This window comes from Schistocerca piceifrons, chromosome 4, assembly GCF_021461385.2.
Source record: "Schistocerca piceifrons isolate TAMUIC-IGC-003096 chromosome 4, iqSchPice1.1, whole genome shotgun sequence".
In the NCBI taxonomy this organism is placed as follows: domain Eukaryota; kingdom Metazoa; phylum Arthropoda; class Insecta; order Orthoptera; family Acrididae; genus Schistocerca; species Schistocerca piceifrons.
Window position 1 is genome coordinate 292,901,935 of NC_060141.1, and position 27,198 is coordinate 292,929,132.

The 27,198-nt window shown below is 40.3% G+C and overlaps 1 protein-coding gene across 1 annotated transcript in view; it reads right to left on the bottom strand.

Moving 5' to 3' along the window:
• The window catches only part of LOC124796280 (integrin alpha-PS5-like), a 566,708-nt gene that overhangs the window by 134,639 nt on the left and 404,871 nt on the right, over window positions 1-27,198 (bottom strand). Inside the window, exons 14-15 of the mRNA XM_047260397.1 lie at window positions 15,828-15,927; window positions 5,498-5,648 (exon numbers count right to left, since the gene is read on the bottom strand). Of these exons, the coding sequence (XP_047116353.1) occupies window positions 5,498-5,648; window positions 15,828-15,927 (251 nt within the window). The remainder of the gene's footprint in view (window positions 1-5,497; window positions 5,649-15,827; window positions 15,928-27,198) is intronic.

Genomic DNA, 27,198 nt, shown 5'->3' on the forward strand with positions numbered 1-27,198 from the left:
CTGAGTGCTTATCAAATGATTCATCAGTTCTCTGCCATGTTACACAATGTTCTGTACTGTACTGTAAAAGTATCTGAAAGACAAGTGAGGACATATCTATATGGCATGACAATATTTTGATAACATTTGACAATAATTTACACTTCAATCCGCAACTTAAAAATTAAACGCAGATACATAATAAGTTGTATAATTGTATACAAAAAGTTAAACAATGGAAAATCCAAGATGGAATGTAACAATATGAGAGAAGGAAAGTTGCTACTCACATATAGTGTAAATACTGAGTTGCGATAGACACAATAAAAAGATTCACACAATCATAACTTTCGGTCATTAAGGCCTTTGTCGGCAGTAGACACACATACACTCACGCACACACACACTCATGCAAGTGCAACTTGCACACACATCTGCAGTCTCAGAGAGCAGTGTAGTTTCAGCTGTCTGGTCCTTCACACAAGGGGTAGGTGCTAAGTTCTTCATCTGTTGTATCAGTTTCACTGGAATCCATTCAAATTACATTTGCCATGTCAGTTTCCAAATCACTGTTTTCACCATGTGCTGTATATTCATCTTCACACTTCACAGCAATAAACATTGATTATTATATTTTCTATTGCTTTCCACTAGCCCATCTATGTATCTATATTTGTTTTCAATTCCTTTTACATGTTTGCAAACTTTTCATCAATCATGATGGGTAATATTAGATAAAAATCTATGGTTATTTTTTTAGGAATAAACATTTTTTTCTTCACTCATTATAACACAGTTTTTAAAAACTCATTTCTTGTTAAGCTAAGTTCAAAACTAATATTGTTTTGAATGAGACAATCAGTTTTATATTTTAACTGCAATAGTGGGGGCTTTACTTGTGTGTTAGGATGTTAGGAATCAGCTTCACTTCTAATGTTATTGATATTATCCTGTTCACATCATTGTGATAATCTTATGATTTAGATTTTGAATTCCATTGCTCCTTAGTGTGGACAATAGCTCTTTGACCTGTTCTGTCATTATTCGTTAAACTTGGAATTTATTCATGTTGCCAGCACTTTTTTACGGTATAATGTGGGTGCATCCACATTCTTTTCATGAATACCCTGGTTTATTTGGCTGATTTCATTGTTTCTGATTGCTCTCAAGTATTCTGCATGCTTTGCAACAATGTTGAAATGTTCTGTTAGGGTGGTTCTCTTACATTTAAATCTTTTGACAAGATATCCCATCTCTTTCAAAATTTTCTGAAATGTTTCACCTCATTTTTTTGAAAATATAAATAAGCATCTTTCTCAACACTAGGAGTTCATCCTTCTGCTCACAATGCTTCTTTGGATACGGTAAGTGCTTTAGTGCTTTATCAAAGTCACTTAGGGAAACTACTTTCCTGGAATGCCTTAATTTTTTAGGACTTTAAATTTTTTCCTTGGTTTTCCTTACAGTTTTTCAAAATGTGTGTTACTATTCTTTCTGACTTTCCTACAATTTCTTTCATTTCTGTAGAGGTAACATTACCCTATTCTGCTTTTTCTCTCCCCACTTCCATGACATCTTCTTCAGTTTTCCACTCTCATGGATATTCAAGATTATGGATGACTTGCCTGAACTACTGAAAATATTTCATGAGGACATTCAGGGTTACTTATCAGAATATGCACAATTGCCCTGAATGCAGTGACATTGTGATGGGTTTGCCTTACATTGTAACGGGTTTCCCTTAGTCACTACCATACTTGTTTACTGTAATGTCACAGCATGTTTCTGATAAGGACCACAGGAGGAGAAGTGCTATAATACTGTGACCGGGTGGTACTACACAAGATCCAATGGACAGGTGGCTAGTAAATAAATAGTAAATTAGAGGGAATACTATTTTCAAAGAAATCACTACTCTTTTAGTTATACTAAACAGCTGCTGTTTATCTTCTGTTATTGGCTTGATGTTTACTTTATTACAGTGGTATTTTTAAATAAAAATAGTTAGCTACATTTGTAACAGAAAAGGATGGTCTATAATGGACTATTATTGGCAATGAGGCTTTACAATGTATACTGTTACTTGTTATGCAGATTAAAGGAATTTTCGTTCTTGAATATAGGTTAACAGATAATTTGTGGAAGTAATGGTCAATAAGCTGTCTTTTTAACTTTCTTTTGAATTTACTTTGAGTCTTGATATCACTTTTTTGTCAGGTGGGAGCTTTTTGCATCCATTTGCACAAGAGTATGTAGCTCTACTCTGAACCTTAGATTAAGAGGCATAGTCTATATGAGGTTCAGTTTTATGTCTTATATCATGACTATGTAAATCATATTGTAGCTGAAACTTGATTTGTATTATAAGCAACAAAGTTCTTTAATATCAAATGAAGTGGAAGTGAATGAAACAACTCCATGATCCTCAAGTGACCTCTGCAGGGTGTGTGATTACCTACTTCACATAATGTTCTTAGTGCTCACTTCTGCTACTCAAGTACATTATTTACTTCAGGTACATTATCTTATAAGGATAAATTGTAACTACTAATTAAATATAATAAGAACAGAGTAGCAGCACAGCACAAATGAAAAGCTGACAGACTGCTGAGCCTTTGAACAATTCTTTCTTCAGAAAGCTGATTGAAAAACCCACTGTTCTCATCTGGCTCCACAGACTGACTGGTCTGATTGAAAAACCCACTGTTCTCATCTGGCTCTATAAACTGACTGGGGTGAGTATCTTGATGAAAAATAGTGGAACAGAAAAACCTGAATGACCAGATGGCAGTTCGAAACATGTTTCAATCATAGCTTTTGGTTGGTTGCACACAGATTATGACAATGCCTCATTTTTAATATCTGTAACCAATTCATTGCCAAAAATCTTTTTTCACATAGTTCAGAAAGGAAAGGATATAGTGAACTGCAGGTCTTCCTGAAGTTACAAACCAACATTACCTAGAGCATGTCAGCAAGAAACTAATATCCTGCACCTCTTTCTCCTACATACAGCCAACACTCCTCACACACTAGCTGATCATACAAAAGGGAGTGCATCGTTCATCATATAATTCTATCCAGGACTGGAGTAACTAAACAACATTCTCCAGTTCTTGTCATGCCCTGAAATGAGGACTATTTGCCCACATTTCCCACTGTGTTATTCTGCCATGCACCCAATCTATGTCATCACAACATGAGGTGGTGCAGTAAAAGACAATGGTCTTTCATATGGGAGGGTAATATTAAAACAAATGAGCCCTCAATCACAATTTTTAGTCTTATTAACCAGGTTTCAACACTTCTAAGAGTGACTTCATCAGAATTTGAATGTTTAAAGTGGCCTATAACATAATTACAAATTTATGGGAAAAGAAATTTTTTATATAAAATTGTAAGTACTGTCTAACAACACAAGACAGAGACAGTACTTACATGTCATGTATAAAATAAATGACAGGCCAGAAGGGTTTTAATCACAAAATTTCTTAAAAAGAATGCATGAAGGTAAGCCACTATGGGCTGCTCATACCTTTACAGCCACAGGTTACAAAGGACTCCATGGGGAATATGGGAGAGTGGTGGCTGATCTCTCCATCCAGCCATCCAGATTTAGAATTGCTGTTATTTCCACAGGTTACTTAAGGAAAATGCCACTATTATTCCTTTGAAAAGGACACACTGATTTTTTCCCTCCATTCCAATGAGTTAAGTGTAAAATACATTGATGTGCTAACTTGTTCATAGTTTCATCCTTAAGAAAGTGAAGACTAGATGAAAATTGTGGAAAAATTATTTATTATATATTCATGGAGGCACATCATAGGTACAATACCCTACAAGTATGTGAACAACAACTATATTATGTAAATATGGAAGGAAAATCCTTGATGGAATCTAAATAATGTAAGCACTGATAGTAGTAGCTCACCAAGTCGTTAAAACACGGAATCATATACAAGGTGTATAATAATTAATGGCATAAACACATTCAGTTGAATGTACATGATACTAGAAACAAAAAGGTTTCAATAAACATAGGTTCAAAAATACATAATTTAAGAGCTATGAGCAATTTTTCATCTTCGATACTGTGAAACAAATCTCTTTTACTGCAAGTTTTTCGATTTCCACTTTTTGGGAACTGGTAGTATGGACCAAAACAAGAAAAAAAGTCCAGTAAACATGTGCTGCAAAATGCATTTCTTAAGAACAGTGAGCACTTGTTCATCTTTCCTACTTTAAAACACAACTCTTCTAATGATCAAGTGCTCATAACTCTTAAGGTATGCATTTTAGAGCACATGTTTGCTGGACATTTTTTTCTTATTTTGGTCCATACTACCACTTCCAAAAATATGGAAAGCAAAGAACTTGCAGTAGAAGAGATTTGTTTCACAGTATCGAAGATGAGAAATTGCTCGTAGCTATTGAGATATGCACTTTTGACCCAATGTTTACTGAGACATTTCTCCTTCTAGTATCATGTAATTTCAACTGTGTGCATTTAAGCTACTAATTATGATATCCCCTGTATAGGCACAAAAATGCAGCTGAGGAATTTGCTAGGTTTTAGATCAATCCTTCTTTCAGAGCTACAGACACCCATATACACATATATACACATGATAGTCAACACTGACCTGGATGACTACATTGTGCTAGCACTGCAGCTCAGATGGTGTGAGAGCCTCAGTAGAGTAGCCAAACTATGTCCAAGAGCAGATTTGACTGGCCAATGGCTGAACACAATGTGCTGAATTTCAATGAGTGATTCACAACCTGTGCCATCCAGATCCTTCCCCACAGCACTAGAGTCTCTGAATTGCATTGATGGGGCTTGTTCTTATAACACATTCTTCAAGCCCACCCTCTTTTCCATGGCCTCCATATTCTTCTGTTATACCTCCCTCTTCCAGTGTTCTCTTTTCCTCTCACAATTCCCTCCTCCACATCATTGTGTGTTAAGCACATCTCCTCCTGCCAACATCCAGAGTGAGATTTCCTGTGCCACACTTCTGCACCATGCAGCTGCTGCCTCTCTCTCCCAGTCACCAGCCTCCCCTCTTCAACACTCCATTCCATACCCACTTTCTTTCATTGCTCACTTGCTCCATTCTGCACACCCCTAACCCCAACTGAAACGCAGTGCCTGCACAATGTAGTCAAATGGTTCATTGTAACTGTTCAGATGTAAGTGTCTGTACGGTTTCTCTACAGCTCTGAAGCAGAAATTGCCTGAAAGACAGCAAAGTTCTCAGTCCAGTTGATGTACATATCGATGACTCAGTTCCTGAACTAATTGAAGAGTTGCTAACATTAATTCTTAAGCTATTTAAGAACATACCTACATATAAATTGTTATAAATTCATTGTTAATTGAAAGAAAAGTAACTGCAACAACTTTTGCAACTGACATCATTCCAAGGTTCATGACCATTGCAAGTTACTGGAACAGGGACTTCACTTGAATGTAATTTATTGTTTATCAGCATTAACAGAAGACTTGTGTTACCTGGGATTCTTAACAGAGCATGCCATCTCTAAGCATGCATCACACTTTTCATCTTTTCCACAGGCATTAACAAACTTAACTATTTTTGTATCTTTCAGCTGAGACTGAGAATCATCCACCACTGTACAGTTCTTGCAGAAAGCATCTTTCCCTTTGAAAACAAAATTAAAATTAGGTTTTTCACTAAATCATAACATTTAAGAATGATTGTAGTTCATTTAATCACAGTTTTACTAATTTGAGTATGGTTTCTCTCTTCCACAACTTACAACAGTTTCATTTAAGAATAACACAGGACTATCAAATAACGGTCATGTGAAAATAAAGGAATTTATGACTGAAGCAGTATTTTCAACCTCTGCTATAATGCTCGGTTGCAGATGTTCTGCTGATAGTATTGCTTGTATTAAATAATAATTGCAGCAAGTGATATTTTAGGGACCAATGAAGAATTGGTGTTGGTGGACGACATAGAGTAGTATAGAATGTAGATATGTCAGAAGTCCCTACATGTAGGATTACATAAAACAGTATTACTTTCTCAAGCATATTTAAATTTCTATACGTACTTTGTATTCTAGTTTCATTAAGCCATAATTTGTGAATTACCATTACAGGATGTTACTCTGGCTTAATAAGACAATTGCATCATAGTACATTTAAAATCAGAATAGCATAATGATAATGGAAATTTCTGGATGGAAGAATATGCAAAATCAGGGAAAGGCAACCATACCTTTAGCAGACCAATGCATGACACACAGAAACACATAACAGAAAACACTATTAACGCTAATTTGATTTTTTGTTCTTTTTTCTGGTAAAAGCATACACACATGCATGTAAGCACGCATGCACACACACACACACACACACACACACACACACATGCATTCTTGCATGCAAGGGAAGACTGATTGTTAATGAGTATAGTCACCTAGGTAGATGGAGGTGTGGAAGGAGTAGGGAAGGATGCATGAGGCAAGGAGGGGTAGAGGGATAGTGTGAGGTAGATCTTTTGACAGATGACTCACTGGCTTCACAAGATAAAAGGAGTTCATAGGATAGAGAGCATCAGAGATAACTAAAGAGAGGGGAGTAAAGGAAAGAAAAATGGAGGTGAAGAGGGAGATGGGGAGGAAAAAGAGAAAGAGAGATGAGTCCAAAAGGGGGGGAAGAGGGGAGAAAGGGAAGAATGCCCACACTGAGTGAGGTGGCACAGTGGTTGCATTCTGGGCTTGCATTCAGGAGATGATGGTTCAAACTTTGGTCTTACCACCATGATTTAGATTTTTTCTGATTACTTTACATCATTTCAGACAAATGCCAGGATGGTTCCTTTGAAAAAGCTTAGCCAATTTCTTTCAAAAGCCTTCCAAAATCTGACCTTGGGCTCCATCTCTAATTACCTTTTGAAATGGGACATCAAACACTAATCTCGTCCTCTTCCAAAGAATGCCCACATAGGGAGCAGGAAGAGTTATGGAAGAAGGCAGTACATGATCTGGACAGAGAAGGATTGATATGGACCAAAAGAGAAGGAAAAGGTAAGGTCAGGCAGTAGGGAAAATATCAGCAGAAGTTTAGGCTATGGAAATTGTGATAGGGCAAGATATGCTGGAGAGACAGTTCCTACCTGCATAGTTCAGAGAAACTTGTGGTGGAAGGGAGTATCCAAATGGCATTTGTAGTGAAGCAGCTGTTGAAGTCATTTATGTTGTGGTGCGCAGCTCATTCAGCAATTGGATAGTCAGGTTTGCAATTTGCCACAGTGTGTCATTGGCCATTCAAATGCATAGGCAGCTGATTGCTTGTCATTCCCACATAGAATGCTTTGCAGACAGAGACATATGTCTCCCTGTGTCTGTATGTGTGAGGATGGATATGTGTGTGTGTGCGCGAGTGTATACCTGTCTTTTCTTTTCCTCTAAGGTAAGTCTTTCTGCTCCTGGGATTGGAATGACTCCTTACCCTCTCCCTTAAAACTCACATCCTTTCGTCATTCCCTCTCCTTTCCTCTTTCCCGTGAAGCAACCTTGGGTTGCAAAAGCTTGAAATTTGTGTGTGTGTTTGTGTGTTTTTTACTGTGTCTATCTACCAGCGCTTTCCCGTTTGGTAAGTGACAGCATCTTTTTATATATATATATATATATATATATATATATATATATATATATATATATATATATATATATATATATATATATATATATATATATATATATCCTCCCCCCATGAACCATGGACCTTGCCGTTGGTGGGGAGGCTTGCGTGCCTCAGCGATACAGTTAGCCGCACCGTAGGTACAACCACAACGGAGGGGTATCTGTTGAGAGGCCAGACTAACATGTGGTTCCTGAAGAGGGGCAGCAGCCTTTTCAGAAGTTGCAAGGGAAACAGTCTGGATGATTGACTGATCTGGCCTTGTAACAATAACCAAACCGGCTTTGCTGTGCTGGTACTGCGAACGGCTCAAAGCAAGGGGAAACTACGGCCGTAATTTTTCCCGAGGGCATGCAGCTTTACTGTATGATTAAATGATGATGACGTCCTCTTGGGTAAAATATTCCGGAGGTAAAATAGTCCCCCATTCGGATCTCCGGGCGGGGACTACTCAAGAGGATGTCGTTATCAGGAGAAAGAAAACTGGCGTTCTACGGATCGGAGCGTGGAATGTCAGATCCCTTAATCGGGCAGGTAGGTTAGAAAATTTAAAAAGGGAAATGGATAGGTTAAAGTTAGATATAGTGGGAATTAGTGAAGTTCGGTGGCAGGAGGAACAAGACTTCTGGTCAGGTGACTACAGGGTTATAAACACAAAGTCCAATAGGGCTAATGCAGGAGTAGGTTTAATAATGAATAGGAAAATAGGAATGCGGGTAAGCTACTACAAACAGCATAGTGAACGCATTATTGTGGCCAAGATAGATACGAAGCCCACACCTACTACAGTAGTACAAGTTTATATGCCAACTAGCTCTGCAGATGACGAAGAAATGTATGATGAAATAAAAGAATTTATTCAGATAGTGAAGGGAGACGAAAATTTAATAGTCATGGGTGACTGGAATTCGAGTGTAGGAAAAGGGAGTGAAGGAAACGTAGTAGGTGAATATGGATTGGGGCTAAGAAATGAAAGAGGAAGCCGCCTGATAGAATTTTGCACAGAGCACAACTTAATCATAGCTAACACTTGGTTTAAGAATCATGATAGAAGGTTGTATACATGGAAGAACCCTGGAGATACTAAAAGGTATCAGATAGATTATATAATGGTAAGACAGAGATTTAGGAACCAGGTTTTAAACTGTAAGACGTTTCCAGGGGCAGATGTGGACTCTGACCACAATCTACTGGTTATGACCTGTAGATTAAAACTGAAGAAACTGCAAAAAGGTGGGAATTTAAGGAGATGGGACCTGGATAAACTGAAAGAACCAGAGGTTGTACAGAGTTTCAGGGAGAGCATAAGGGAACAATTGATAGGAATGGGGGAAAGAAATACAGTAGAAGAAGAATGGGTAGCTCTGAGGGATGAAGTAGTGAAGGCAGCAGACGATCAAGTAGGTAAAAAGAAGAGGGTTAGTAGAAATCCTTGTGTAACAGAAGAAATATTGAATTTAATTGATGAAAGGAGAAAATATAAAAATGCAGTAAATGAAGCAGGCAAAAAGGAATACAAACGTCTCAAAAATGAGATCGACAGGAAGTGCAAAATGGCTAAGCAGGGATGTCTAGAGGACAAATGTAAGGATGAAGTGGCTTATCTCACTAGGGGTAAGATAGATACTGCCTACAGGAAAATTAAAGAGACCTTTGGAGATAAGAGAACCACATGTATGAACATCAAGAGCTCAGATGGAAACCCAGTTCTAAGCAAAGAAGGGAAAGCAGAAAGGTGGAAGGAGTATATAGAGGGTCTATACAAGGGCGATGCTCTTGAGAACAATATTATGGAAATGGAAGAGGATGTAGATGAAGATGAAATGGGAGATACGATACTGCGTGAAGAGTTTGACAGAGCACTGAAGGACCTGAGTCGAAACAAGGCCCCCGGAGTAGACAACATTCCATTGGAACTACTGACGGCCTTGGGAGTGCCAGTCCTGACAAAACTCTACCATCTGGTGAACAAGATGTATGAAACAGGCGAAATACCCTCAGACTTCAAGAAGAATATAATAATTCCAATCCCAAAGAAAGCAGGTGTTGACAGATGTGAAAATTACCGAACTATCAGTTTAATAAGCCACAGCTGCAAAGTACTAACACGAATTCTTTACAGACGAATGGAAAAACTAGTAGAAGCCGACCTCGGGGAAGATCAGTTTGGATTCCGTAGAAATACGGGAACACGTGAGGCAATACTGACCTTACGACTTATCTTAAAAGAAAGATTAAGGAAAGGCAAACCTACGTTTCTAGCATTTGTAGACTTAGAGAAAGCTTTTGACAATGTTGACTGGCATACTCTCTTTCAAATTCTAAAGGTGGCAGGGGTAAAATACAGGGAGCGAAAGGCTATTTACAACTTGTACAGAAACCAGATGGCAGTTATAAGAGTTGAGGGACATGAAAGGGAAGCAGTGGTTGGGAAGGGAGTAAGACAGGGTTGTAGCCTCTCCCCGATGTTATTCAATCTCTATATTGAGCAAGCAGTAAAGGAAACAAAAGAAAAATTTGGAGTAGGTATTAAAATCCATGGAGAAGAAATAAAAACTTTGAGGTTCGCCGATGACATTGTAATTCTGGCAGAGACAGCAAAGGACTTGGAAGAGCAGTTGAACGGAATGGATGGTGTCTTGAAGGGAGGATATAAGATGAACATCAACAAAAGCAAAACGAGGATAATGGAATGTAGTCGAGTTAAGTCGGGTGATGCTGAGGGTATTAGATTAGGAAATGAGACACTTAAAGTAGTAAAGGAGTTTTGCTATTTGGGGAGCAAAATAACTGATGATGGACAAAGTAGAGAGGATATAAAATGTAGACTGGCAAAGGCAAGGAAAGCGTTTCTGAAGAAGAGAAATTTGTTAACATCGAGCATAGATTTAAGTGTCAGGAAGTCGTTTCTGAAAGTATTTGTATGGAGTGTAGCCATGTATGGAAGTGAAACATGGACGGTAAATAGTTTGGACAAGAAGAGAATAGAAGCTTTTGAAATGTGGTGCTACAGAAGAATGCTGAAGATTAGATGGGTAAATCACATAACTAATGAGGAAGTATTGAATAGGATTGGGGAGAAGAGAAGTTTGTGGCACAACTTGACCAGAAGAAGGGATCGGTTGGTAGGACATGTTCTGAGGCATCAAGGGATCACCAATTTAGTATTGGAGTGCAAAGTGGAGGGTAAAAATCATAGGGGGAGACCAAGAGATGAATACACTAAGCAGATTCAGAAGGATGTAGGTTGCAGTAGGTACTGGGAGATGAAGAAGCTTGCACAGGATAGAGTAGCATGGAGAGCTGCATCAAACCAGTCTCAGGACTGAAGACCACAACAACATATATATATATATATATATATATATATATATATATATATATATATATATATAAAAAATAGAGGGAAACATTCCACGTAGGAAAAACACATCTAAAAACAAAGATGTAGCGACCCACCAAACGAAAGTGCTGGCAGGTCGACAGACACACAAACAAACACAAACATACACACAAAATTCAAGCTTTCGCAACAAACTGTTGCCTCATCAGGAAAGAGGGAAGGAGAGGGAAAGACGAAAGGATGTGGGTTTTCACATCCTTTCGTCTTTCCCTCTCCTTCCCTCTTTCCTGATGAGGCAACAGTTTGTTGCGAAAGCTTGAATTTGGGTTTTCACATCCTTTCGTCTTTCCCTCTCCTTCTCTCTTTCCTGATGAGGCAACAGTTTGTTGCGAAAGCTTGAATTTTGTGTGTATGTTTGTGTTTGTTTGTGTGTCTTCCCCCGCATGGAATTTTTCCAGAGAGAGAGAGAGGGAAACATTCCACGTGGGAAAAATATATCTAAAAACAAAGATGATGTAATTTACCAAACGAAAGCGTTGGTATGTTGATAGACACACAAACAAACACAAACATACACACAAATTCAAGCTTTTGCAACCCACGGTTGCTTCATCAGGATAGAGGGAAGGAGAGAGAAAGACGAAAGGATGGGGGTTTTAAGGAAGAGGGTAAGAAGTCATTCCAATCCCGGGAGCGGAAAGACTTACCTTAGGGGGAAAAAAGGACAGGTATACACTCGCACACACACACATATCCATCCACACATATACAGACACAAGCAGACATTTGTAAAGGCAAAGAGTTTGGGTGGAGATGTCAGTCGAGGCAGAAGTACAGAGGCAAAGATGTTGTTGAATGACAGGTGAAGTATGAGCGGCGGCAACTTGAAATTAGCGGAGGTTGAGGCCTGGTGGGTAACAGGATTGGATTGGATTGTATTGTTTGGGGGAGGAGACCAGACAGCGAGGTCATCGGTCTCATCGTATTAGGGAGGGACAGGGAAGGAAGGCGGCTGTGCCCTTTCAAAGGAACCATCCCATCATTTGCCTGGAGCGATTTAGGGAAATCACGGAAAACCTAAATCAGGAAGGCCGGACTCGGGATTGAACTGTCATCCTCCCGAATGCAAGTCCAGTGTGCTAGCCACTGCACCACCTCGCTCGGTGGTGGGTAACGGGAAGAGAGGATATACTGAAGGGCAAGTTCCCATCTCTGGAGTTCTGACAGGTTGGTGTTAGTGGGAAGTATCCAGAAGGGCAAGTTCCCATCTCCGGAGTTCTGACAAAGATGCTGTGACTTACCAAATAGGAAAGCGCTGGTAGATAGACACAATAAAAAACACACAAGCACACTTTTTTGAAACTCTTTGCCTTTACAAATGTCTGCTTGTGTCTGTGTATGTGCAGATGGATATGTGTGTGTGTGCAAGTGTATACCTGTACTATTTTTTCCCTAAGGTAAGTCTTTCCGCTCCCGGGATTGGAATGACTCCTTAAGGTATAGATGCTGATCCAAGGGGAAAAGGAAAGTATCGTGACAGAAGTCACATGTTTTGTAGGAATTATTCTGGAAAGTTTGAATTCTATATTTCATTAAGCATTATTATGTTTTCTGAGTGTCAATAGGAACACTTTTATTTTGCCCAAGTTCCTCCAGACTACAGACTACTGCAATTAATGAGGGCATTATGTAGAGGTAGTACAGAGAATTAGACTAAAGGTTGCAATATTCAAGGGTCCATGACACTTGGAATTTACGATTGGAAAAGGAGCATAAAATAAAAATTTTGGTACTGTCGATTTTTAGATATTGAAAGAGCTAACTCCAACATGGATTGAAAGGTTCAAGTTTTATAATTGTAGTAGAATGGAGAAAAGGAATGACCACGCAATAAGAACAAGAGTATTTACAATTATTAATAGCAAGAGATATATTGTTGAGAAATGAAGTGTTGTCCTATGTGATATTAATGTACATGGTAATTATGTATAAAATATCACGTGTTTGATCTAAAGAGGGGGGTATGTTGTGATTTGAGGATTTCCACATAAATTCTGGAACCACTCAACCTTCTGCCACCTCAAACATGTGATGTTTTAAAGATAAGCATGAGAGAGAGAGCCTATTTACTGCACAACACATGTCTGTGTGTGCAGGATTGACATTGGTCCTGGGAGGACAAGAACTGCATCAGATGAGCGATGCCGACAACTGTTTGCCCCTTGCACCATAGAACCTGTATAGAAGGTGCAAGGAGTAACTACGTAGTATTCCTTGGTGGTTACACAATTGTAATTGTTACAGACAATTGAAACATGATTTACCTAGAGGCTCTTACTTAATCTTGGTGTTAGTCTTGCTGGAAGCAAGACCTGTTATTGAATTTCTGGTGGTTATTAAACCCACCACATTGTAATTATAGTTAATAGTATCTGATGGTTATCAGTGTAGTTGACTTACAAGAGGTTGTATGCTTATTTGAAACTTGTGGAAATGAAAATATACCTGAACTGAACTGAAAGTATGAGGGTACCAAGTTATTTCTAGTGAGAGAGAGAGAGAGAGGGCATTTTTTTAGTTCCTCTAACCTTGATTATTTCTTCAGAGAAGATGTTGTGGAGAATGACAGAGCCACATATCCATAGAAGAGGATCAGCTAAGTGTTTCACATGAGCCAACTGTAGTAAGACAAGTGTGAAGTTTGCAATCCAGTTTTGCACCACTTCTCTTGTCACCGAAACCGTTAGACTGCCTTTTATTGGGTAGGAGATGCCTGTACCTGGACTCCGACGGGAGGTGGTGGGTGCATGTACAGGACAGCTCTTGTGCAACTGAATCAACTGCAATGGAATGACCCATGGGATGCAGGACTGGAGTAGGGATGGACAAGGATATTCTGTTTGTGGTGGGTGATGGGACACTATTTTGGGTGACACATGTAGAATTGTGGCTAGCACATTCCTCATCTCAGTGCATAATGACAGGTAGTCGAAGCTGGCCTTTCAAGGGCCAGGGTGATTCTGGGTGATCAGAACAGTGCTGGTCAGTGGCTGGTAAACACGTTTACTGGTATCAGGGGAGGAGATGGCACAAGATATCTGTTTATGGATGAGTTCAATATGATATTGCCAGTCAAAAAAGGCTCTGATATTTAGGCAATCCCCACTTTCCACTTCAAATGCAGCATCCATGGGTGGTGAGGCTGTAAGCAAGAGCTTTTGACACAGAATGGGTGATGACTGTCAAAGTGGAGATGCTGCTGATGGTGTACTTGATATGAGCCGATATATTTACAGAGCTATCTGAGAGGTGAAGATCAACATCTAGGAAGGTGGCACTTGAACTGAGAAGGACCAGGTGAAGCAGATTTGAGAGTAGGTGTTGAGGTAATGGGAGAAAGAACAAAGGTTTGCTGTGAGAAAATGCCTCAATGAATCAGAACCAGACAAAAATAGTAAGTGTTCTTCCAGAGGTCCACAAATAGGTTGGCATAGGACAGTTCCATGCAGGTACCACAGCTATGTTTACAGATTTGGCCTTCAAAGGAGAATTTGGAAGGGTGACTTTGGGTTCTATATCAGGAATATGTTGGGAAAGGTAGTCTTCCATGGTAGCAAGGTCATTGGTATGGAGGATGTTAGCATATATAGATGTCACATCCAGAGTGACTAACAAGGAGTCTAATGGTAACACGACTGGAACTGTGGGAAGGTGGTGAAGGAAGTGAGTGGTGTCTTGAATGTAGGATGGCAGGTTATGTTCAACAGTTTGGAGGTATTGGTCACAAAAAAATTGGAGCATTGTACCCAGCAAAATGGGATGACCAGTGGGGAGATCTGTGGGATTGGATTTGTAGAGTTTGGGGAGAAGGTAAAAGGCAGAAGGTGGGGAAGTTTCTGGGTTGAGGAAAGAGATGGATTCTGGTATCAGATTGACAGATGGACCTAAATCCTTGAGGAGCTGCTGAGATCCTGTTGGACTTTAGGGATGGGATCATGGTTGTAGGATTTGTATGCAAAGGTGTTAGAAAGTTGGCAGAGACCTACAGTAACATCGCCACTATGATTCATTACCAGTGTCATTACCAGTGTCATAGAGTCTTTGTCTCCAGGAAGGATTATAAAGTCTGGATTGACTTTCTGGTTTGGATGGGTGTGTGGTCCACTCTTCCTCTCCCCCTCCCCCACCCCCTTGTGGGCATTCTCGGCCCCCTCCCGGATGTCTCTCTCTCTCTCCCTCTCTCTCTCTCTCTCTCTCTCACTCTCTCTCTCTCACTCTCTCTCTCTCTCTCTCTCTCTCTCTCTCTCTCTCTCTCTCTCTCTCTCTCTCTCTCTCTCTCTCTCTTCCATCATTTCCCCTTTTTTTCTCCCCTCCCCGGCTCCATCTTCACCTTTCTAATCTTTCCTCCCCTCCCCTCCACCAACCCCTCTCTCTTCCTCATTCTATCCTCTGAACTTCAACCTTGTGCAGCTGCTGAGTCATCTGTTAAAAGACCTCTCACCCTCTGTCCCACTATCCCCCCTTGCCTCACACATCCATATCCCCTCCACATCTTTATCTGCCCAGGTACTACTCTTAGTAACTGATAATCAATAATCAGTCTCACTGAACTTTGGGAGTGCACATTTGCGAATTTGTTTGGTTGTTTGTGTGAATGTATGTACTTTTACCAGAAAAAGGATGAGAGCTCAAAAACTAATCTGAGTCCTGTTTTGTTCTTTTTTTATTTTTTTAATGTTCTCACAATTTAGGTATAAACTCACAATTGATCTAACCACAGGTAGTTCTGCAGATTGTCTGCAGTGAAAGAACTACTACGCTTACCTTCTCGTTTATCCTTTCGTATCACGATAGTGTTTCCAGTTTTATTTTCCATTTCAATTAATAAATTGAGTTCAATATCTTTTAGGGTATCTGGATCCTCCTATGACAATGACAAACAATGGTTAACTGTAAGATTATAACAAATTATACAATTAACTGACAATCTTTTGGATATCAGAGCAGAGTTCTACTGAAATGTTAAGTCTCAAGCAACAAACACAAATGACCAATATAAAATGATCTCTAACAAATATTACAGTTTATAGGGTAGAAAGACTATAACACTTGTAACTACTTGGAATGGGGGTGGTTAACCAATTAAACTTTTACATATGACAACTAGATGGGTTGAGATATGCAGCTGCTGTGCTGTGCCATTAATTCTGACATGATTTGCACACTTACACACACCCAAACACACACACACACACACACACACACACACACACAAAACACACACACTTAGTCCTACATGAGGCAATATCATTGTACGCATGAATTAGTTAATTTTTAAACATTATTTCCTTTTTTAATTAATATGACATTCTGGTTCCTTTTGTTAAAGATCTGTCAATGAATAAACAACTGAATAAAAAGCTAACAAACATTAGCTTTATCACTTTAGTCAAAGTAGCATTCAACTCCTCCACCACTGTAACTATATGGTAATTGTAATGGCAGCATACTTTATATTAAATAAACCATTCATTTTCCATGAAATTGGGGTGATCTTTAGAGCTTGGTTTATTCATTCTTTCGGCAGGGAAAAGGTAAGGAGATTAGGATTTTTATCTAATGACTAGTAATGTCACCCTAGATGGAACTTAAGCTTGGATAGCACAAGGATGAAGAAAGAAATCAATCATGCTGTTTTCAAGTGAACTACACTGATGATCAAATTGATTTCTTCAAGAAACCCAACAAAAATTTAGGTCTGTAGACAGGTATTTGAACCTATTTCTCCAAACCAGCACTTTACCCAATGCACCAATTTGATTGACCTAGTCAATGAGAAATTGTGTAAATGGTATGGTGAGAATGGCAATATGGTGAAAAGATGGAAGAGTAGAGAGGATTACTTAAAGTAAAGGAACATGCGTGAAATGCTCATTTGGCAGTTAAAGAGAAGTGTATGAAATGGTCATGAAATGGTCAAGTGCACAAAAATATACAACAGTAGAAAAGAGAAGGAGAGAGAAAGGCATGGAACATGATCCGCATGAAACAAAAATGAAATAAATGTGGTGGAGGAAGTGGACCTACCAACATCATAACGACAATAAAAAACTATGTTGTTGTTGTTGTGGTCTTCAGTCCTGAGACTGGTTTGATGCAGCTCTCCATGCTACTCTATCCTGTGCAAGCTTTTTCATCTCCCAGTACCTACTGCAACCTACATCCTTCTGAATCTGCTTAGTGTATAAACTATATCACAGCAATAATGATAGAAAGAAAGTATGACAAAATCTTCAAAAAAATACAAATAAGTTAAGAAAAGAAATGAAGACACTTACAGGTGAGTAGGAAAGGTAGAGTGGGAGGAAGGGTATCAAGTTATTAATGAAAATGGAATGGATGAGAACAGAAGAAATTGAAATGTTACATCAATGGTAAATATTCAAGCAAGGTACACTGAATGAGCTAGTTGATGACAACAGAGACAGGTTGGGTGGCAGGACTACGAGTATCTCTCTCTCTCTCTCTCTCTCTCTCTCTCTCTCTCTCTCTCTCTCTCTCTCTCTCTCTCCATTCTCCCACTTTTTAACTCACTTTTTTCCTCTATGTATTTATCATTTACTACTATTTTGTATTATTTGTTAGGTTTAAACTTCTCATTAATGGAGTGGTTGTGTAGATATGACTGTAGAAATTGTTGACAACAAAGATTCAAATTTCTTGGAATTGAATGCAACAATAAGGGTCCCATGAAGTAGTAAATAAATGGAATATGTGATATCTCAAGTCTAACTAGTATGAGTGGTAAAAGGTATTTTTTCCAGTGATCAATCAATTTGATTAATTTTTTGTACACAATATTTCATTGACTGATGTAGTCATCTTCAATAGGTTTTCAAAGCAATGCTTAGAGACCTGCTTGCCACTTCAAGCACTCCAATCAGACTGTATACTTTACTGGTTACATTCCACTATTTAAACTCGTTTTGGACACCTGGCACTCATTATTCCATAAGATGTACATTTGTTTTACAGTACATGTGCTTTTGCCGCATATATCTCTTCATTAAGTTTCACTCTGGTTGATGTTATAACCAGAGAAAATTTATGTTTAAGAGTGCCAAATGCTAACATTTCCAGATTGAAATTTTCGTCACTGTTGAATTTCCTGACAAACCTATTGCAATAGACTCATCTATTATGCTGTCCCAGAAGCTTTGAGTCTTTGCCATTACACAGTGTTTCAAATAGATTTATCCATTGTCACAAGACTATATCTTCTTTATGAATTATGCTAGAAACTTGGAGCGAATTTTAAGTTACACATCAAAACTAAAAGTTAACCTGAGCACCAATGTGGAGAAAAATCTTGTCACAAAATTTTAACCATAGATAACAGATAAGATGCCAGTAGGAACCAAAATTACCAATGATTTGTAAGTCAACAACACATAATTTTTAAACTAAAGAAACTTGGTACCACATGCTCCAATTGGCTGTGGGACTGCCCTGTTATTGGATGCTCTGGACAATGCATGACAGGGAATGGGGAATGCTTTGCATGCCAGAGATTGCAATGTATCCAAGGCAGCCCGCACGCTTGGTGGTAGGGCACTAGTCTTCCACTCTGCGGGCCTGGGGGTGAATCTGCCAGGATCCCAACACAAACCCTTCAACAGCTGTTAGTTCAAGTACAGAAAGTCTTTTACAAATTGTGTCAGCCCGGAAAAGGGCCTTTTTTGTAGTTAGGACTTGGTTTACCTAAAGCAGGTGCTCTAACTGGTGAACCTCTGTCACTACACAAGCTTGGTACTGTCAAACTGTGTTTTTCTGAACTCTTTCACAGTTCCTGACACTGCCCTGATGTGATTGGCAGCATGTTGTATGCAATCCATTAATTCCTCTTCGTTTGTACATGGTTTATGTCTGGGTGGGTGAACTAGAACCTTGAAGAGTCCCCAGAGGAAAAAGTATGGTGGCGTGTGGTCTGGTGATAGCAGGGAGCATGTCCTCTGAGCACCTCTGCCAATTACCCAGCTGCCAAAGAGTTCATTTAAATATCTGTGCAGAGCACAATTGTCATGTGCAGGCACCCCATCATGCTGCAACCACATGCATAGCCATATGTCCAGGGGAACATCTTTCAGCAGGCTTGGTAGAGTTTCTTGCAAAAAGTGAAGGTAATTTGCCCCAATAAGTCATGGAGGTAGACGGACCAGCCCTATCAGATGGTCATCCACAATGCCTGCCCAAATGATAAGCAAAAATAATTCCTGGTGTCGGTGGATGTACACGATGTGAGGATTTCTCCTTGACCAGTAATGAATGTTTTGAGTATTGTAGTTGGTAAACAACACAATGTGAGGGAAGACAGGATCTCATGCAACACATCACAGAAACCACTGACAAAACGCTAGCCTGTGTTCATAATCCGCCACAGGATTTAGGTCTTTGACAGTGTGGAAACTAAATGGATGCTGGAATGAGATTTCCACTTTGCACTGGAGTGTGCACTGATATGAAACTTCCTGGTAGATTAAAACTTTGTGCAAAACCGAGACTCAAACTCAAGACTTTTGCATTTTGCGGACAAGTGCTCTGCCATCTGAGCTACCCAAGCATGACTTGCGCCCCGTCCTCACAGCTTTACTTCCACCAGTACCTTGTCTCCTACTTTCCAAACGTCACAGAAGCTCTCCTGCAAACCTTGAAGAACTAGCACTCCTGGAAGAAAGGATACTGTGGAGACTTGGCTTAGCCACAGCCTGGGGGATGTTTCCAGAATGAGATTTTCACCCTGCAGCAGAGTTTGCACTGATATCCTTTCTTCCAGGAGTGCTAGTTCTGCAAGGTTCGCAGGAGAGCTTCTGTGAAGTTTGAAAAGTAGGAGACGATGTACTGGCAGAAGTAAAGCTTTGAGGATGGGGCATGAGTTGTGCTTGGGTAGCTCAGATTATAGAGCACTTACCCATGAAAGGCAGAGGTCCCGAGTTCAAGTCTCGGTGTAGCACACTGTTTTAATCTGCCAGGAAGATTAAATGGGTGCTGGCTGTCATCCCTCAAAACCTCCCAGACTAAGCCATGAGTGATCCCCATGTCATGTCCAACCACTGGAGTATTTGTCATAGGTGCTTGCTCAAGTGTTTGAGAACAGTCTCTTCAAATGCAGCATCCCATCATGTTTGAGGTATTCCAGCATCACTATGATATCCCGCTAATGAGCCTGTTTCACCAAGTCACCAGTGAACTGCTGTAAACATTTGTGGGTGTGGGTGGTGTCTTGCTGGGTACCGTTCCTCATACAACCATCAAGCTTCATGTGCATTACCACTGGCTAGTCCATATACAAAAAACCGTATCTCACTGTTCTTGAAATGAATACCGTGCCACCATGCTTACTGTATGACTAAATTGTAGGAGATGTGTGTGTGATCCAAAGTGGAGCTTAAGTGTGAATACCTCTGATGTGAGGTGGAGACAAACAGCAAGACAGCATCACGCTGGGGCAGTGATGGGGCAAGGGACATCTGTATGTGTGAACTGACAACATAGCACTGCCCATCAACAAAGGAATGGCAACAGGGCTATCCAACAGCCAATCAAAGCATTGTCAACCTACACAACATTAGTAATTTTGATTCCTACTGGCATCAGCTTTCCAGGGTTAAAATTTTGTGACACAATTTTCTCTCTCTCTCTCTCTCTCTCTCTCTCTCTCTCTCTCTCTCTCTCTCTCTGTGTGTGTGTGTGTGTGTGTGTGTGTGTGTGTGTGTGTGTGTGTGTTTTTGTGTGTGTGTGTGGGTGGTTGGGTGGGTGGGTGGGTGGGTGGGTGTGGGTGTGTGGGTGTATATATGTGTGTGTGTGTGTGTGTGTGTGTGTGTGTGTGTGTGTGTGTGTGTGTGTGTAATATGAAAAGAATAGTTTGCTATTCACCATGTAGAGGAGGCACTGAACTGCAGACAGGAGTAATGAAAAAGAATGCTAGAAATTTTTCAACTTTTGAAAAATGTCCTTCTTCAGAAACAGAAAACACTCACACATTACACAACAGTGAAACACACAAAGACACACACTCAGTCCTCCAAAAGCCTGTCCCACATAACAGCTCTTTCCACAGACCTTAACTTTTGCTCCACTTACAAATTCAAATGCACTGTGTTTTTTAAAGAAATTCCCTCCTTATCCCAGACCTTACATTGGAAACACTCTTTTACTGCTAACCCCAGTACTCAGACTTTATACTAAACCAGTACTGAATTCTGAATGACTCAGTTTACTCCTCCATCCAATCATGATCCAGCCCCTCTGCCCTCCAAATCACCATCTATTAACTATTTCCTAACCTTAAAACTTTCCTCACCATGATTCCCCAAATTCCTCAACAGGGAAACCAACCTCACATCCACAGAAAGAACCACATCCCACCATCTAAAGACTGATCCCAGCTTTATAATTCTACCTGCCAAAAAAGGCTCCACCACAGTAGTTGTGGACCACATGCATTAACTGGCAGAAGGACTCTGTCAGCTGTCAGATATCTCCACCTACAAGTCCTACCATAGTGACTCCATTCCAGAAATCCAGCATGATATCCAGTCCCTCTAAAAATCATTAAGTCCATCCCAGAACCTCTCCCATGCGTCTCTCTCTCTCTCTCTCTCCTCATTACACCCAGTCCCACAGTCCTACCTTCTACATGCTTCCTCAAGTTCGTAAACCCTACCATCCAGGACACCCCTTATGGCTGTTTATTGTGTTCTCACAGAGAGAATTCCTGTCCTGCTGCCTTTTTCCCACAACCCACCCTCCTATATGAAAGGCATAAATCATTTCCTTCACCGACTCTCCACCGTTACTGTTCCCTTACCATCTGGCACTCTGCTCAGCTCTGTTGATGCCATCTCCCTCTATACCAACATCCTTCGTTCTCATGACTCTAACAATAATGAACACCAACTCTACCAACATCCTCCAGACTACAAAACCAATACCTCATTCTTCACACTTTAGCAACTATATCCCGACACACAACTACTTCTCTGCTGGGGGAAAGGTATATTAACAAACGTGCAGCATAGCCATATGCATCCACATGGTGCACTCCTATGCCAATCTTTTTATGGGCTGACTAAAGGAAAATCTTCCTAGACTCTCAAAGCCCCAATTCAAACCCTGTGTTTGGTTTAGGATCATACATGCCATCTTTGTGATCTGGTCTCAGGGCAAAGACTGCCTATTCTCATTCCTCCATAAACTCAACACCTTCTCTCTCGTCTGCCTCACTTCAACCTCCTGAAACCAATGTTCCACCTTCCTGGACATTGACTCCAACTCTTTCATGGCTCCTTTCATACTTCTGCCCATATTAAACCCACTAGCCACCAACAGTACCTGCATTTTGACAGCTGTCATGCCTTCCACACCAAAGTATGCATTTTGACAGCTGTCATGCCTTCCACACCAAAGTATGCATTTTGACAGCTGTCATGCCTTCCACACCCAGTATGCTGAAGTTCTCATGAGGGCCTTCACAGACAGGCACTAGCCCCCAAACCTAGTCCACAATCAGATTTGTTGTGCCATATCCTTGTTGTTGTTGTTGTGGTCTTCAGTCCTGAGACTGGTTTGATGCAGCTCTCCATGCTACTCTATCCTGTGCAAGCTTCTTCATCTCCCACCACCTACTGCAACCTACATCCTTCTGAATCTGCTTAGTGTATTCATCTCTTGGTCTCCCTCTACGATTTTTACCCTCCACGCTGCCCTCCAATGCTAAACTTGTGATCCCCTGATGCCTCAAAACATGTCTTACCAACCGATCCCTTCTTCTAGTCAAGTTGTGCCACAAACTTCTCTTCTCCCCAATCCTATTCAATACCTCCTCATTAGTTACGTGATCTACCCACCTTACCTTCAGCATTCTTCTGTAGCACCACATTTCGAAAGCTTGTATTCTCTTCTTGTCCAAACTGGTTATCGTCCATGTTTCACTTCCATACATGGCTACACTCCATACAAATACTTTCAGAAACGACTTCCTGACACTTAAATCTATACTCGATGTTAACAAATTTCTCTTCTTCAGAAACGCTTTCCTTGCCATTGCCAGTCTACATTTTATATCCTCTCTACTTCAACCATCGTCAGTTATTTTACTCCCTAAATAGCAAAACTCCTTTACTACTTTAAGTGTCTCATTTCCTAATCTAATCCCCTCAGGATCACCCGATTTAATTTTACTACATTCCATTATCCTCGTTTTGCTTTTGTTGATGTTCATCTTATATCCTCCTTTCAAGACACTGTACATTCCGTTCAACTGCTCTTCGAAGTCCTTTGCTGTCTCTGACAGAATTACAATGTCATCAGCGAACCTCAAAGTTTTTACTTCTTCTCCATGAATTTTAATACCTACTCTGAATTTTTCTTTTGTTTCCTTTACTACTTGCTCAATATAGAGATTGAATAACATCGGGGAGAGGCTACAACCCTGTCTCACTCCTTTCCCAACCACTGCTTCCCTTTCATGCCCCTCGACTCTTATAACTGCCATCTGGTTTCTGTACAAATTGTAAATAGCCTTTTGCTCCCAGTATTTTACCCCTGCCACCTTCAGAATTTGAAAGAGATTATTCCAGTTAACGTTGTCAAAAGCTTTCTCTAAGTCTAGAAATGCCAGAAACGTAGGTTTGCCTTTTCTTAATCTTTCTTCTAAGATAAGTTGTAAGGTTAGTATTGCCTCACATGTTCCAACATTTCTACGGAATCCAAACTGATCTTCCCCGAGGTCCACTTCTACCAGTTTTTCCATTCGTCTGTAAAGAATTCGCGTTAGTATTTTGCAGCTGTTACTTATTAAACTGATAGTTCGGTAATTTTCACATCTGTCAACACCTGCTTTCTTTGGGATTGGAATTATTATATTCTTCTTGAAGTCTGAGGGTATTTCACCTGTCTCATACATCTTGCTCACCAGATGGTAGAGTTTTGTCATGACTGGTTCTCCCAAGGCCATCAGTAGTTCTAATGGAACGTTGTCTACTCCCGGGGCCTTGTTTCGACTCAGGTCTTTCAGTGCTCTGTCAAACTCTTCACGCAGTATCTTATCTCCCATTTCATCTTCATCTACATCCTCTTCCATTTCCATAATATTGTCCTCAAGTACATAGCCCTTGTATAAACCCTCTATATACTCCTTCCACCTTTCTGCCTTCCCTTCTTTGCTTAGAACTGGGTTGCCATCTGAGCTCTTGATATTCGTACAAGTGGTTCTCTTATCTCCAAAGGTCTCTTTAATTTTCCTGTAGGCAGTATCTATCTTACCCCTAGTGAGACAAGCCTCTACATCCTCACATTTGTCCTCTAGCCACCCCTGCTTAGCCATTTTGCACTTCCTGTTGATCTCATTTTTGGGACGTTTGTATTCCTTTTTGCCTGCTTCATTTACTGCATTTTTATATTTTCTCCTTTCATCAATTAAATTCAATATGTCTTCTGTTACCCAAGGATTTCTATTAGCCCTCGTCTTTTTACCTAATTGAACCTCTGCTGCCTTCACTACTTCATCCCTCAGAGCTACCCATTCTTCTTCTACTGTATTTCTTTCCCCCATTCCTGTCAATTGTTCCCTTATGCTCTCCCTGAAACTCTCTACAACCTCTGGTTTTTTCAGTTTATCCAGGTCCCATATCCATAAATTTCCACCTTTTTGCAGTTTCTTCAGTTTCAATCTGCAGTTCATAACCAATAGATTGTGGTCAGAATCCACATCTGCCCCTGGAAATGTCTTACAATTTAAAACCTGGTTCCTAAATCTCTGTCTTACCATTATATAATCTATCTGATACCTTTTAGTATCTCCAGGATTCTTCCAGGTATACAACTTTCTTTTATGATTCTTGAACCAAGTGTTAGCTATGATTAAGTTATGCTCTGTGCAAAATTCTACAAGGCGGCTTCCTCTTTCATTTCTTCCCCCCAATCCATATTCACCTACTATGTTTCCTTCTCTCTCTTTTCCTACTGACGAATTCCAGTCACCCATGACTATTAAATTTTCGTCTCCCTTCACTACCTGAATAATTTCTTTTATCTCGTCATACATTTCATCAATTTCTTCATCATCTGCAGAGCTAGTTGGCATATAAACTTGTACTACTGTAGTAGGCATGGGCTTTGTGTCTATCTTGACCACAATAATGCGTTCACTATGCTGTTTGTAGTAGCTAACCCACACTCCTATTTTTTTATTCATTATTAAACCTACTCCTGCATTACCCCTATTTGATTTTGTATTTATAACCCTGTAATCACCTGACCAAAAGTCTTGTTCCTCCTGCCACCGAACTTCACTAATTCCCACTATATCTAACTTTAACCTATCCATTTCCCTTTTTAAATTTTCTAACCTACCTGCCCGATTAAGGGATCTGACATTCCACGCTCCGATCCATAGAACGCCAGTTTTCTTTCTCCTTATAACGACGTCCTTTTGAGTAGTCCCCGCCCAGAGATCTGAATGGGGGACTATTTTACCTCCAGAATATTTTACCCAAGAGGACGCCATCATCATTTAATCATACAGTAAAGCTGCATGTCCTCGGGAAAATTTACGGCTGTAGTTTCCCCTTGCTTTCAGCCGTTCGCAGTACCAGCACAGCAAGGCCATTTTGGCAAGGCCATATCCTTACAAGCCCTAACCCTCTGACCACACTCAAGATTCAATTATAAAGGAGCGCACCCCTCATCACCCAAAATCACCCTCGACTTGAGCAACTGAATCTTCACCAATCGTTGTTTATCTCTCATCATACCTTGAAACGAGTGACGTTCTACCAAAGAGCCTTCCCACCCCTTCTAAAGTGGTATTCTGTTGCCCACCAAACATAAACGTCCTTGTCCGTCCCCATGCCACTCCCACTCCCAGTTCCTTGTCATTCAGCTCAATCCCTGGGGCAGACCCAGGTGTAAGACCTACCCAATCCACCCATCCAGCACTTGTCACTGTATTCAAGTCAAAGGCTTATCCTACCCCATCAGAGGCAGAGCCACCTGTGAGAGCAGCCATGTTGCATTTCAAAAACACTGTTGCAATCACTGCATAGCTTTTTATGTTGGTGTGACAAGCAAAGAGCTGTCTGAATGGCCACCATCAAACTGCAGTCAAAAATAAAGTTGACTTCTCAGTAACACAATATGAAGGTGAGCACAACATGCTGTTTCACAACCAAGTCATCTGTTTCCTTACTGCCATCACCAGTTGAACTAGGCAGATGAGAGTAATCCTTGCAACACAAATTTTACTCTCATAACATATCTGTCACCATCTCTAGTAACCTCCTGTCCTCAAACCCTCCATGTCACCTTCACTTTGTGCTTCTCCCACCCAGCTCTGACCCTTGCATCACATGCTTAGCCCATACACCTGCCACCCCTCCCTCCCACATTTCTTGCCAGAAAAATGGCTTCCTCCCTCTGAGCTGCTATCTACCCACCCCCAACCACTCTTCCTGATGCCAACCTCTCTCTCTTCTACCCAACTGACCCCCCCCCCCCCCCCCAACTCCCACTCCATCCAGTCCACCTGCCAAACTGCAATCACAGCACTGTGCATCCAGCTGGTACTATGTATTGTAGGGGCATAGGTGTGTGTGTGTGGGTGGGTGGGTGGGTGGCTGCGCAACTGCGCATTAGCATGCACATGCATGTCTCCTGGCTAAATAAAGGATTGATTCAGAAAGCTGTCTAGTTTCCTTTCCCTAGCTCAAGAAAGGGTTGATTCTGAAAGCAGTCAATTTTTTTTCCTCTTTTCCGTGTGTTTGTTGATGACTCAATGCTACCCCTATTTGCACAGTGGTTTCTTTTATTCTTGCAGTGTTTTTTTAAAAAGATAACATTACTACAGACCTAAATCAGATAATTTTTTCACTGGTCATTTTCAGTTAAGATACCTGTATCATTTTGTAAAGAAGTATGTATGAATAACAAACTAACTACCTAAATTTAAAACCATTTCTCAACTACTACCACAGACATGCTTGTAGATAACGAAACACTAGATGAGTTTCTGAGGCTGTTACTTTGGTCTTGCATTTTCTGTCTTCAACTTTTTGTTAAACATCAGGAGGAGTGACTACAACAAAATAATGTAGCTTCTCAAGAGGAGATGGTCATAGACTACCTGCTGAGAGCGATG